Genomic DNA, 13,925 nt, shown 5'->3' with positions numbered 1-13,925 from the left:
TTCTCCTTAATTTCATTCTTCTTGGGAATGAAAACCATTTTGTGGCCAAGCAAGTGTTGTTTCTCACTTTGCAAGCCTTGGCAGCAGGACCCAGGGTGGCCTTCCCAGGTACATCCATACTCACACCCAGCTAGACAGAAACAGCCCCTGTGCACAGAGCAGACTTTCCATCTGGGAGCACAGTTACTAATCCAGCAAGCTATTTGCTGATAGTGCTTTCCACTATTTGATCAGCTTTTCTTCTAGATTCATAAATCATTGTTCACACAGCATGCAGGATGTACATACCAAGACAGCACTGAATGTTAAAAGCAATATAAAACTTCATCACCTCATCAGGAATGAGATTTTTCCGTGGGACAGGGCTGGAGAGAGAGCAAGGCAGCAGCTTCCCTTCCCCAGCAGCTATGTTAGGGGCTGACAGCTTGTACCCAAACAGAGAACTCAGAAAAGCAGACAAAGAGTGGCCAAAGGTCTCTTACTCTCTGTACATCCCCCAGCTTCACCTGGGAGCTCACACTCACCAGACACAAATTGCTCTTCTGTTTTTTCAGTGCTCTGTCCCCAAATACATTAAAGCATTAATGCCCTGGCAAAGAAGAAAGCAAATATTAACAGACAGGACTGTTTTCTGTCACTGCAAATACCTGCCTGTATGTACTGGTTACCTGACAAAAATAATTAAATACAAATGCACAATAAATCTGTATATGGTAACTTAAATAGAACAAGATTAGACAGCTTTCAGCCAGCCAAAACACACATATCCAGCCCCACACAAGTACTCCAGCATAGCTTCAGGAGGTGTTCTGAAAGGATCCTGGCCAGCACAGCTGCCAGAAGGTTGGGAATACGCACAGGAAGGGTTTAACTAGACCTCACTGTAAGGTATGGTGAGGGTCCTTGCAGATAGAAGATACTTAAGAGCAGATATTGCTCCATCTCCTGTAAAGGCAATGAGTATGCATGTTCCTGACATGCTGTCTGCTCTCTCAAGCATCATCCCGAGTAATTTTTAACTCCTTCTTCACCCCAAGGTTTTAAGAGCATCACCCTGCGAGATTGAACAAGGCATTTTCCCTCCACATTCCCCATCCTCTTGAGTGTCAGTTGGCTAAACTGCCAGACCTCAGCCCCACACGTTGTCCCACCTCATAGACCCTGGAGAGTAAAAACCACAAGATCTTACTGGCAGTCCTGCTGCAACAATGCTGGTGGTGGACAGTTCCAAGGGAGAGGAGAAAGAAGGGTCTGGAAGTAAACTCTCCCACTGTCATGCAGCAAAGCCGATTGGAGGACGGTGTTGCTGGGCTATAGGAGTAAAGATGAAGCAAACTCCTTCCCAAAGGAATCCAGCTCCCAGTTTTTCTTCTCTTCCAGAAACATCCCTTGAGAGAAAAAAATTGTATGACCCCCTGAACTATTCCACTCTCACTTCACCCCAGGCGGGCACTGCCAACACACACTAATCCATGGCAGTGGCACAGCTTAGCTCCGAAGAGAAGGGGTTAAGCCGCGGCAGCACAGCCACTGGGAAGCAGAGACTTAGTTTAAACTGACAAACCCAGTCCTCCGTAAACACAGGGAACAAATCCCACGAAACAGCAGCCATTAGGACTGTTGTTCTGGCTTTAAAGCAAGCAAATCAATGTTGATCCCCCAAATCTGAGGGAGGGCGCTTACCCCTGACTCCTCATTGCTCCGTGACCAGAGATGAAGTGAGAATGCTCCGCCACTGGAATCCGCTGACACGTCGATAAACTTGAGAGAGAAAGACGGCAGGAGAAAGCGGGAGAAGAAAAAGGGGTGGAGGCAAGTCTGACATGTTTGTACAGTGCCTGATTCACCTAAGCTGCCGAGTTTGATTTCAGGGTGTGGTAGCAGATGGGACACAGGAGCACTCAGCGTAGAGAAGACTCAGATTCCTGTTCCACGGAAAACGACAGACGCCAACAGCAGAGTCTCTTGGGACCATCTTGCCTTCTTCTCATAGTCTCCTCTCTTGGTCCCTAGAGGGGATGAGAGAGAGAAAGAGCTCAGAGTAACACCTGGGCACCCCGATGTGCCACATCTCAGGCAAGAACTTTGGGGAGATCATCTCCTATTCCCCTCCTCCCTTTTTCACACCCCACTTCACTGTGACTTATTAAAGCTCCACTCGTCAGCTCTTCTCTCTCAGCTCCACAGCCTCGGGGCCGGGAGCTGCTGAAGCTTCTAACAAACCCAATATCTCTGCCTGTGTCGCCTAGCTGCACATTTCAGGACCTGCCACCAATCCCTTGTCATTCCAGGAAGGAAAGCTTTGATTGCTTGCTTTATGGCTCGCTGTAGAAGAATTCATCCTATTTATTTGCATTGCAGATGAGCAGCACATGACCTGGCGCTTTTACTTTTCCCCTGTCCTCGCCATGAGTCAGTGCTGCCAGGTCTGGAGTCTGGGATCACCCTCTAATTCAGTTGTGCTGCCTGTGCCTCAGGGTTTACTGACTACTGGAAATAGACTTTCCACAAGCAGCAGGACATCAGCTCCGGCAGTGCTGCCTGGGCTTGGTGACTGGGCCATCATCAGAGGACACTTTGGGGATTACAGCCTGAAGCATTTAGAGTTCATGGCAGTAAACTCATCAGCTGCCCTTGCTCCATTGCAAACAAGGAGGATTCTTGGCCTATCCAAACCACTGACAATGCTGGCTTAACCCTCAGATATTTTTAGGTCCAAAGAACAGAGATATAAACCATAAAAACCCACCCCTGTGACTTTTTAGGGCTTTTTTAATAACATTGGTTTTGCTAAGCCACCCTTAAATAAATGAGAGACATGCTACAAATAATCATTAGGTGGTCATTATTATTGCTGGGAGTGGCTTGTCCCACAGCGATGAGCCAGCCCAGTGACCTTTTAGCCCTGTTCCCCCCATTCCCATTTTCCTCCCTACCTGTCCATTCCAACTAAAAAAGCTGCAGTATCTTTGTACAACCACCTCAGTCTCAGCTGTAGTTGGAATTCATAAGCTCTACAGTACTATCATGGAGAAGGAACAGAACCAAGGTTTGTAGAGACAACCTTTTGGAGCTGATGGTCTGAGGTTCCTAATCCTCATTTCCCAACCTGCTGGCTACGTTGTGGAAGGCTGGTTCCTGAACATGCAGTCACTGCTTCTACATTACACTGCAGGTCCCTGCCTGCCACAGTGACCCAGGTTTCCTGCCTGCTCCCTCCCCAGGGTATAGGAAATAGAGCTAGCCAGGTTTCTTTCTGTCTGGGGATTAGCTTCTCCCTCCTAAGGGGCAGGCCCCATACACAAATGAAATCAAAAGAAGGAAAGTTCTCTTTAATAGTAAAAAATCATAGTAAATAACAAAGGGGGACAGCATTCTTTCCCAGTGCACTGGAATTCCCAGGACAGAGCAGTGTGGTGGAGGATCAGGGATGAGGAAGCAGAATGTGAACCTAGTAGGTGTGGATGGCAAACCATACCTGTCATCCGTGCACCTGGGCTTTGCTGCCGTGCCAGGCAGCATGGAGTCATCTGCACAACCATGGCGTGGGGAGCGTCACACACAAACAGCTTCTACAGTCTACAAGGAGTCATCCAGCCTTGGAGCTCCACATTTGCATGAGTATTGTATTTCCTGGCTTACATGCTAGCACAATCTTCTAGAACAAGACTTGAGTTCGTTATAAATGGCAGAGCCTGATTTTACTTGTCAAGGCACAAGCTTAGATGAAACCAAGGCAGTTCTGAATCAGTGTGAACCTCTGCTGCCTACAATCTTAATGAAAAATTAGGACACTTTCCAGTCTTTATAGTCACAAGTTTGGTCCCAGCAGTCCTGCACACTTTGAAAAAAAATTTCCCAGTAAAAGCGACATGTCTCCAATTTTCCCCTTCAGCAACTATCCCTTCATTAGACATTTTACTGCTCCTTGCCTGCCCACTGCTCTCTTCTTAGCTAGAGAATTGCACAAGACAATATAAATAATTATACTGGCGCATTTATATAAACACACGATACACGCCCCACTCCTCCTACAGCTGCTCTCTCAGGTCCCGTCGGTCTCCGGGACAGCCATTCCTGGCAGCAACAAGTGCTGCAGGGTACGTTGACTAAATGTCTGCATTGCAGCCTGCCTGATTTATCTTCCCAGCAAAGGCCATTCCATATTCCATGTCCCCTCCCCAGACACAAAGCAAAGCAAATTTCAGATCCAAAGTGCTGATCTCACCTCATTCCTCATCCTGCCCAGCCACATCACTGCGCTAGGAGAGCTCCAGGATCTCACATCCTGCACTGCTGCTGCAATAGGTTCCATTTAATCACCACTGGAGGAAGATTTGGTGATGAAAACCCCATTATTAAATGTTTTCCTATTCCAATAGGCAAAACTGGGGACTTTTAACTTAAAAAATAAAAAGTCCAAGACAGCCAGGCCAACTGTACCATATACAATGTCTGTCTTCTACCTCAGCCAGGAGAAACATACCTGCTCACCTGTCTGAAGCTTGTGGAAACTGAGCAAACTGCTAAGGAAAATGGATCTGAATTCAACAGAGCTTCCAGGAAAAACCTAACGCCAAGGAAATCTGATACATTCATGAAATCCCAGTTAGAACTACAGCAATTCCACCTATGAAGCCAGGCTGTGGCTCAGGACCAGACTTTCCATCAAGTCTTCCCTGTGCTCAGGGATCAGATAGGAAGCAGAAATCCTCTTCCACACAGAATCTCTTCCTTCTCTTTCATGGTTCTGTAAATCTAGAGAAGCTGGCCAGGGAAGTGAAAGAACACACTTAAGGATTGGGACAAAGGGGTCACTAGGAGAAAGGGTGTGTTGCACATCAGAACCAACCGGTGGGAGGAAGCACAAGATAGGAATCAAGTCTGGGAGTCTCATAATCAACACATGACCGTGAAACCAGGACTGCAGATAAGGAGGGAGCAATCCAGAGGCAGTTTCACTTTAAATAAGTACTTACAGTTTAGCCACCTTTCCTTAAGGGTATCCCATTTGGAGGTGGGCAGAACATTCCAAGAGCGCATTACCTGGATAGCCAGCTCCAGTGTTTGGGTTATCCTCCTGCTTACTATGCATCACTGCCATTATCCAGGTAGGATCCTGAGATGCCAGCAGGACAAAGCCCTGCTCGTACTCCAGCTGCATGAGCTCACCCAGTGTTTTTAATCAAGGTTTACAGTCTAAACCAGAAGAGGTTTTTTCCAATTCAAAACGAAACACAAATGCATGAGAGCTGAAGAACTGGAAGTTCATCGGGCAAGTCCATTGCTTCTGCCAGAACTCTGAGTGCTGTCAAAGATCTGGACACATCCCCACACTCCTATCTGGCAGGGCAGTGGGGAGCTGAGAGTCCCTCTTTACCCTATGCCAAACAATGCAGATTGGGGCACATGGAAGAAGGGAATTTGTCCTGCTTCAGGCTCACAATGGGTTACAGCCGGGCTCTCCTGGGCCAAACACCTCCTGTGGTGGAGCAAAGCGTGGCCAGCAAGGAAACAGCACAAGGACCTGCAAATGCTGCCAAATTTGCAGAATGCCAGAGGTAAGAAGCACAGAATCATTAAGGTTGGAAAAGACCTCTAAGATCATCAAGTCTGGCCTTGGACCCATCACCACCTTGTCAACCAGACTAGAGCACTGAGTGCCACGTCCAGTCCTTCTTTGAACACCTCAAGGATGATAACTCCACCACTGCCCTGGTGCAATGGCCCAGTGCCTGACAACTGTTTCAGTGAAGAAAGCAGGTAAGCTTAGAGAGGGTAAGAAAATATCAGACTCTTTGAAAATTTTAGCTCCCACTCTGATGAGAAACTGAAGTTAAAGCTCAAGATCACCTGAACACAGCACATGCTATTTTGCTACTGGTTAAATTCCTGTGGCTTGGTAGATGTTCCTGCAGATAATATCAATACAGCTTGGAACACAGCCACCTCACACGTCTTCCAGATCTTTTACTTGTAAAAATTCACAGACTTATTTGGTTGTAACAGAAGTAACATCATGGTCCACCTCACAAGCCTGTGCCACCCTCTACAGAAGGTGCTTCTTCTGCTTCCCACAGAAACCACGATGATCAGCCCTGCAATGGCGACATCACAGCAGAAAGCCAACATTACCTACAGATTCCCAGGTCACCTTGGGAAAGGCGTTCTGCATGCTGCTAAAATGACTGTGACAATGCTCTACTCCCCCAGAACAGAGGCGGCTTAATCTGTTGTTTTTCCAAGCATGCTGCGATCCTTAAGGATGCTATAGAAATGCAGATTGAAATCCCTTGCTGGCATCAGAGGAATACAGACCGCAGCCTCTGTTCTGAATAACTAGGTCAGTCAGCTATCACTGAAGTATTAGCCAGAATCCAGCGAATTCCTAGTGGCTAAAATAACGGCTGCAGAAGTCTAACACCATTTGCTGCCATTAGTCACTCTACCTCTGGGTACATTCAAACCCAACTCTGCAGAGCTTAGAATAATTTGAGGGTTGGAGCTTATGCTTGTCAAAATCCAAGCACGTGCCTCCGTGCAGCACAGGTTTCCCATCCCACTTGTAGCTGTGTGGAGGCAGGGAACAACTGTCCTTGCAGCCAACTCAGCCTTATCCTGAAAGCATTCAGCGCAGGAAAATCAGGAAGATGCACTGATAATCCCATGCCAGGGAACAGGTGTCACCTCCCAGCAGCAGCTTCCCTACAAGCAAGTATGGGAGAGGGCTTTGACCTATAGTGGTGAGTGGGTGACATTTTTGGGGGGGAAGGCTGATAGAGGCAGAGCAGCTATTCCTCTCTGTGGAAGAAAAGAAGGGAAGGGCTGACAGCTGCAATGGGAACAAGTATCCAAAATATATTTCAACCCCTTCCAGCTGCTGACACTGGATCAAGTATTTGGTTTCTTCTCCCTAGAAGTAGGAGGCAGTTGAAGGGTTAAACCTGGTTGGGTTTTTTCGGTGTGTTTTTTTTTTTTAACTATTATTTTATTTTCAAGCTCTGGTTGTCTCAGGAGCCTGGCCTATAGTTCAGCTGCACGAAGTCATGCCACAACACAGCAGCCACAACCTGCAATGCAGGAACTGGACCTTCTTGTTCTGCCACTGAGAGCAGCATGTCACAATACTGAACCCTCGGTTTCCCTTATCTCCACAAGCAGCGAATGCTCTGGAGTCCACAGGAGGGGTTGCAAAGGATTAAATGATTATAATCCCCACTTGGAGATTTATTGATATAACACAGAAAAATGGTAGCTGAGACATCCTTGTCTTGCATTCTAACTGCTACGACAGAGGAACAAGTTAATTCCTACCTCCCCTAAGAGTGAGTTTTGGTCTTTCCTGATAGTAGTTACACGAGTCTTACTTGCTCTATCCTCAGCAATCTCCTCCATCCTTCATTTAGGCTGGAATTTTTTATAGCCTGAATACTCCCCTAGCCAGAAGGAGGCGCTGGTTGTTCTGAGGTACAGGTTTCAGCACAGCACAGACTAGTGGGCAAACAGTAAAGTTCAACTACCACAGCATCCATTAAAAACAAGTTTCCAAACTACCCAAAACATGTGTGCAACTACTAAGGTTGTCAGATTCCACAATAAGGAACTAAAGCATGCACACAGTCAGGCAATGCACGTTACAAAGGACTGGAACACGCCAGCTGTCTCTGACACTGTAGGAACATTTTTCTACCACAGCCCTACCCTACAATTAAGGGAGGCCAAACTGAGCACAGGCACAGCCTGAGCACATGGACCTGCTGGCACTTGGCAGAGTGAATGCCTGTCCTTTGGAAGGAGTCTGGATCCTGCTGGCTGCTGAGAGAGGGGAACCATGGTGGAACAACTCAACCAGAATCCTCTTCAACGTGACACCAGAAACTAGTCCACTGATATACACAAATGTGTGTGTGTATATCTAAAGATTAAAGAAAATCTCCATCATCACCATCATCCTTAAAGAAGGGCAACATAAGACATAGCCATTTAAGTTGTAAATAAGATGTAATGTTTCCTGATCTGCACATTTAGAGATTCTGAGGCTAGTAAAAATAACTGAAAAACTTCAGTTGATCTTAGTTGATCTTCTACTTAATCACCATTCCTCAAACTACTAATCTAAAAAAACCCCTTTTCTTGTTCATGTGCTCTCTGAGGTGCCAATGAAATTCTGTAAATAAATTAATTTTTAAAAATACATTCCAACACGAAAAATATTAACTAGCTCGTCTCCATTCCACATGTGATCTTTGGGGGGAAAAAAGGCTTCTTAACACTTAAAATGACCATTTTTAAATTTAGTTCTTGAGAATTTTAATGAAAACTGAAAGCCTGGGTAACAGTTGTGCCCAAAGATGTCCTGCAGAAATACTTGAGTATTTATCTGGAAAATTCCTTCATTTTCTTCTTTCCACAAGTAGCAGTCCCAGTCCAAGCACAGCCACAGACCACTGAAGGTGATCCTAGACCACAGGTTAGGAGTAGCCAGAAAATTCAGGTGAGCCCAAGTTCTAACAGACTCTTTAAAAACGTGTCTTTAAATGAATAAAAGGTAATATTCCTTAAATAAGTTATTGGCTCAGCTTTATGTGACCCAGACTGCTGTTTTGAGATGCTTTGGGAGAACATATTTAGAACTTGGAAGAGAACACAAAAGCCCAAAGAGCTTTGCAAATTTCTGCTTCGGGAGCAAGCAGAATTATTATCTTTCCTTTAATACCAAACAGTACTCTGTAAGAAAGAGGCAGAAATCAGGAGGTTTTCTCAGCAGCAGTCACAGACAGGAGCATTTTGTCTATTGACATCATCTCATGGCTGATGAGGTGCCACAAGACTTTAAGCTATTTGTGCCATTATTAGTTAATACATTTAGGTTTCTAATGAAACAAACACAAGCAGGTATTTTTCCTTTTAGGCCCCAGTTACTCCATCCCAGTGCTAGGTTTGCAGTCTGACTTTTCTCCTTTCCCTGCACACTCAGGAGCTCTGATGGCTGCAGACTGTGAGTGTCCCCAGAGTGGACAGCTTGCTGCAGCATGACCAGCTCAGAGATGACTTGCCCAGAGAGACCTCTTCCCAAAGTCAGCTGTAACATCTGTTCTTTGGATGCAATCCAAAATCCCTTGAAACCAGAGCTTTTTCACTGACTTCCACAAGTGCTAGAAAGATTCTCACTCTAAGCTGGATGTTACAGGAAAGAAGTTAATTTCTAGCATTATTGTATGCAGTGATGTACTTTCTTGGCCAAGGCCCAAAGTACTCATTATGAAGTGTAACACCCTGCTTAATTCTTCCAGAAGCCAATCATAAGGCTACTATGAATTTTAATGAGCACTGAATCAAGACCCAGATGGTTTTTTAAGCCAAATTATCCTGTTCTTGGTTATTTTAAGATCTGTGTAGTGCCTTCTGGCCACTACATGTTAACTCCTCTGTTCCTGGCCCAGATTAAGGACAGACTTGCACCCTTCTTTTCCTCCTCTAAGCACAGCTTTCCAGCTGTGAAGACCCTCAGCTCCTTCTGTGCCTTGAAAAGTCACAGATTTAGAAGACTCAAATGTTGACACAGGTGGGGTAAAAAGGTTCCCACAATACTTGGCAGGGAAGAAAGTCAAAAACCTAGAAGGCTGTCAATAAGGGAACACTGACCCTACAGACAGTCAGCTCTATTTAACCAATTCTCAGGGGCAAACAATTGAGCTCAGAGCCATCAAGTTGACATTATCAGCTTATGGAGTCACTGTCCCTGCTCAAGTTGCTGAGTACCATTTGCTTTCTAGTTTGCAATGCCATGTGTCATTTTAACAATGACACAATCTTGTCTATACATTCTCTCCATGCCATATGAGCAGGTCACCTGCCCCTGGCCAGGGCATGCTGCTGCATTGCCTCAGCTGGGTCTACACCAAAAATCACACTGCTCAAAGCCACAGTTTAGCTAAATTGATTTTTCAGAGCAGGTTAAAAATTGCCTTCCACATCTACCACAAGCTACTATTATCCTACTGTGTCCTTTGACTAAACTTGGGGGTTCTGGGGGAGAGCTGAGGGTAGCTGGTTGTTGTTTTCACAGATGGGGTAAAAGGGAAAGGAAAGGAAGAAGAACACAAAAGGAAAAAGGTTCTACTACCTGCTTTCCTGGTCCCCAAGTATCCAGGATCTTCTCTCACTGCAACAGCAGTTCTCATTCCAGTGTCCCAATGCCTAAGTTCTTCATTATATACTTAGAGAATCACAGAATAGTTTGGGTTGGAAGAGACCTTAAAGATCATCTAGTTCCAGCCCCCTTCCATGGACAGGGAACCTTCCAATAGATCAGGCTCCTCCAAGCCCTAACCAGCCTCACTTGTATGGGTTTTTCTTTTTGTATTCTGGGATTATTTCCACCCCCCTCACTCTCTCCCCCCCCCTCCCCCCCCCCACCAAACCTTGTCTGGTAAACAGATGGATGTCACAGAAATGAAAAGCATGAAATGGAAGGAGTAACCAAAACTGAAACGCAGCATTATGCAAGGCCGTTATGGAGAAGAAACAATGTTATGTCACTGGCTGTTACTCAGTCAAGAGTGGTTAATGAGTTCACACTATTTAACCACCTCCCCAAAACAGGCATCACAGCTTGAGGAATACAGATAGAATTCTAAGATGATCGAAAATGAGGAGTGGGAGGGAAATAAGGAAACAAAAACTGCTTAATGTTCTTTCTTGCTTTCAGATGCATGACATGGGGCACAGTTGTCCTAAGTCTGGGTCTGAAATAATTGTTTTTAATTCACTGAAAACACCCTGACTGAGCAACAGGAGCGCAAGTGACACACAGAACTTGCCATCATTTCTTAAAGCAGAGAGGGAGCTCAGTCTCTGTGCTGGGATTGCCAAGTCCTGCAAGAACATCCAGCTCAGAAACTCAAGACAGCTCTGTCTTTGGAAGTGGCCTGAAGAGCGTGTGCTTTAACCAGCATCTGTCCCTTTTCACTTGAACCACATTTGAACTTCTTAGCAGTGAAAAATCATTCTGCCCTGTTTCTATTCCTCTGAGCAATTGCACACAGGCCCCTCTTATTACTACATTAGTGTAATTTTGTCTCTGACATTCCCCCTGAGAGGAATTACTCATGTCCTGCTATTATTTATTTTACCACTAAGAACCTGGGTTTTAGGAGTAGTTTTAATTAAATACCAATGCTCCTCCTCCTCAATTAGGATCACCTTTATCTAGGTTGCTGTGCTTTGCATTCTCTAGCAGCAACACATGTTTCCTCTTATTTATCCATCCTACCACGGTTCTCTCTGGAACTCAAAAAAGCCCCCCTCTATCACCAAGTCATTGTCAGCCAAAATACAAGGCTTTACCAGATATAAAGAACCATCCCATGAAAGATAACCTGGTGTTTAATACTGGCTATGCAGAATTCCAGTTTAAAATTATGTCAAGTGGCGCTGCCAAAAGCAACAGCAGCAGCTTCCCTAATCCCCCCAAAGGCTGCTGTGCTGGCCTGTCCACCAGTCCACAGCATGTGGCTACTGCTGTCCTTTTCTAATTTCCCTGCTCCTCTGGGGCCTTGCTTCCACTTCCTTTGCTCCCCCCACCCTCTCATGTCGAGATTTTCTTTGGGAGTTTGAAGTGCAGCACAGCCACCCCTGGGTGAACACCTCTTCAAAGTCTTTGCTGTCCCTGGATAATGAATCGGATCACAATGTATTCCAGACTTGGGTACACAGGATTCTTGGAAGCTGCCCTAGATTAATGATTTAAGAGTTATTCATTCATGCTCCCCAAGTGACAGAACTGATGACTCCTGACTTGGAAGCTGGCAGGAATATCCTCAACTATTTCTACAGAGTGGAATCAAGCTGCAGCAACTACATCCAAGTGCATGAGCTGATCCAGTGCCTGGCAGCGACAGCTGCGGACACAGCACAACGTTACACAACCACTGCTGGCACCAAGGCCCTCCTGGCCACCAGCCCCTGCCTCAACATTGGGCACAGGTGCCCTTCCCAAGGCAACCTCACCCAGCCATTCTGCAGCCTGCCCAGGGCACAAATTCCCTCAAGGCACTGTTTGGTTCCCACCTTCCCTAGGGAAAAGAAGAGGCAACAAATTATTTTGATTTCTCTCTTCACAGACTTGACAAGGCTTTTTTCCAGAAGTTTCCTGACTATAGTTATTTCCCTAACCAGAAGGTGGTTTTGTTTTATGAGCACATATTATTCCTTTTCCAAGAGCAAAATGGAACTGCATTCACGTATTAGCACCATTAGCATGCAAAGAGAAAGTGTGGATGCTCTGCCCTGCACTTCTGGGCTCAGCAAGTGCCTTCCCTCCATGGCTCCAGCAGCTCTGCCAAATCCATGCTCTGCTGTACTCTCATCAAGGACTGTCATTTATACCCATGACCTAAGCACACATTTCTCAGGCTGGAGGGTTCCGAGCTAGGAATCGTTTCAGTATAAGGAAGGGACACTGATGATCAAACATTTTCTAGGTTTGACCAGTTTTTTTCAGAGGCATCTCTGTACATTCAAGGTATTTTTCCCTACCTTTAACAGGCTTTTCCTGCAGCTAGGACAAGCTCTCTACTACTTTCTGGCCTCTCAACAAATAATTTTCAACAGCCATAAACTGATTGTTCAGGTATCATACAAATTTAAAAAAAAAATCTTATCTCCTTGCTCTAGGTTTCAACAGCATTTCTTCAAACCGTGCCAATTTAAAAACTTTAAGTCCAAATTCCCAAGGCAGGAACCATCTTCATTTCGCCTCCTACAGAACAACAAATAATCTAGCAATGTTGAAAATCACTAAATTAATAAACCATAAGCTGATATCTATCTACTAAATTTTACTTTCATTCATTTACTGTTCTTTCAATACCCATCATTCTGCTACTTAAATGTATGTTTTAGAGGCACAGTCCCTGGCATTTATTCACCACTAGAACACAGGCAGTGTTAAAAACATTGCCCACAGGCACAAGGCAGTGTTAAAAAAATTCTCTCCCACCCATTTTTATGGCTTCAGACCTCAGAAAATTAGCTCTTATTGGTTGATTTTTCAGCCTAAAAAGGGAGTACCAGAGACATAATATATTTATCTGAGTTCTACAGACCGGGAAGGTAACAAAAATGCAAGAAGTCATTTTAGTTTCAGTCTTCAGAATGCTGAGCCCTGTTGCCCCATCTACCTCCCACAAAAGCAGGCTTACCTTGGAAAAAAGATCCCAGAGAAATACTTCTGGAGTAAATTCAGTCCCTTCTTCCTTCTGACTGCAGGTTGCTGCTTGTCTTAAATACGGGAAACATCCCTTGCTTCAGGCAAAAATTCTCAGCAATTTAGTCTTAAAGCTTCTGCAGAAAACTCCTCATGCACATGCAAAACCCCCGGCTCCAGCTGCTTCCTCAGCAGCACTGCCCCTTGCCAGGTGCTGGGCAGTGATCCCAGTGCTCCCACCCCTGTTCCCGGCAGGCAGTACAGGTGGTAGCACAACTCAGGGAAGGTAAAACAGCCTCACAAACACCAATTCCATTGAAACCTTGCAGTTCCGGCTGAGGAGATCTCATTGCAGACACATAGCCCTGTCAGGATGCTGGGATGCAGTGAGTCAATGTTTTCTGGGACCTTTTTTTATCGTGGGCTGATGCTGTGAGCTCAGCAAAGAGGATGGCACAGTGCCTTGAGTGGCATTTTGCACAAAAGGCAAAAGCAAGATACTAATCAAGATTCTGGTGTGTAGAGACTCCATGCATTTTCCCCTCAACCAAGCCTGGAAAACAGGCTTAGCATCACACTGGGGTGGGGAGAGAGCTACAGACATAACAGCCTTACACTTTGAGAATCTGTGATTAAAGACTCTCATGCCCTGTAAACTACAGGCCACAAGTGGCAAATAAAGTGTCATTCCATCACAGACTTGTTTTTCTATGTG

At 45.4% G+C, this 13,925-nt stretch overlaps 1 protein-coding gene across 5 annotated transcripts in view; it reads right to left on the bottom strand.

Annotated features, from left to right (window-relative positions):
• The window catches only part of PAK6 (p21 (RAC1) activated kinase 6), a 38,681-nt gene extending 25,048 nt beyond the window's left edge, over positions 1 to 13,633 (bottom strand). For 2 of the 5 annotated variants that reach the window (XM_077179751.1, XM_077179749.1), the window contains exons 1-2: positions 1,190 to 1,363; positions 525 to 589 (exon numbers count right to left, since the gene is read on the bottom strand). Coding sequence is in view for 2 of the 5 variants with exons in the window: in XM_077179747.1 (XP_077035862.1) it covers positions 1,190 to 1,277 (88 nt within the window). In the remaining 3 variants the exon portion in view is untranslated. Of the gene's footprint in view, positions 1 to 524; positions 590 to 1,189; positions 1,389 to 1,683; positions 2,010 to 10,126; positions 10,286 to 13,205 lie in introns of those variants that run through there. The other 3 variants (XM_077179747.1, XM_077179748.1, XM_077179752.1) reach the window with 3 other exon arrangements.
• Between the last annotated feature and the right edge of the window lie 292 nt (positions 13,634 to 13,925).

Source organism: Agelaius phoeniceus, chromosome 6 (genome assembly GCF_051311805.1).
Source record: "Agelaius phoeniceus isolate bAgePho1 chromosome 6, bAgePho1.hap1, whole genome shotgun sequence".
NCBI lineage: Eukaryota > Metazoa > Chordata > Aves > Passeriformes > Icteridae > Agelaius > Agelaius phoeniceus.
Note: the sequence above shows the minus strand (reverse complement) of the source record. Positions and strands in the feature narration are given on the sequence as shown.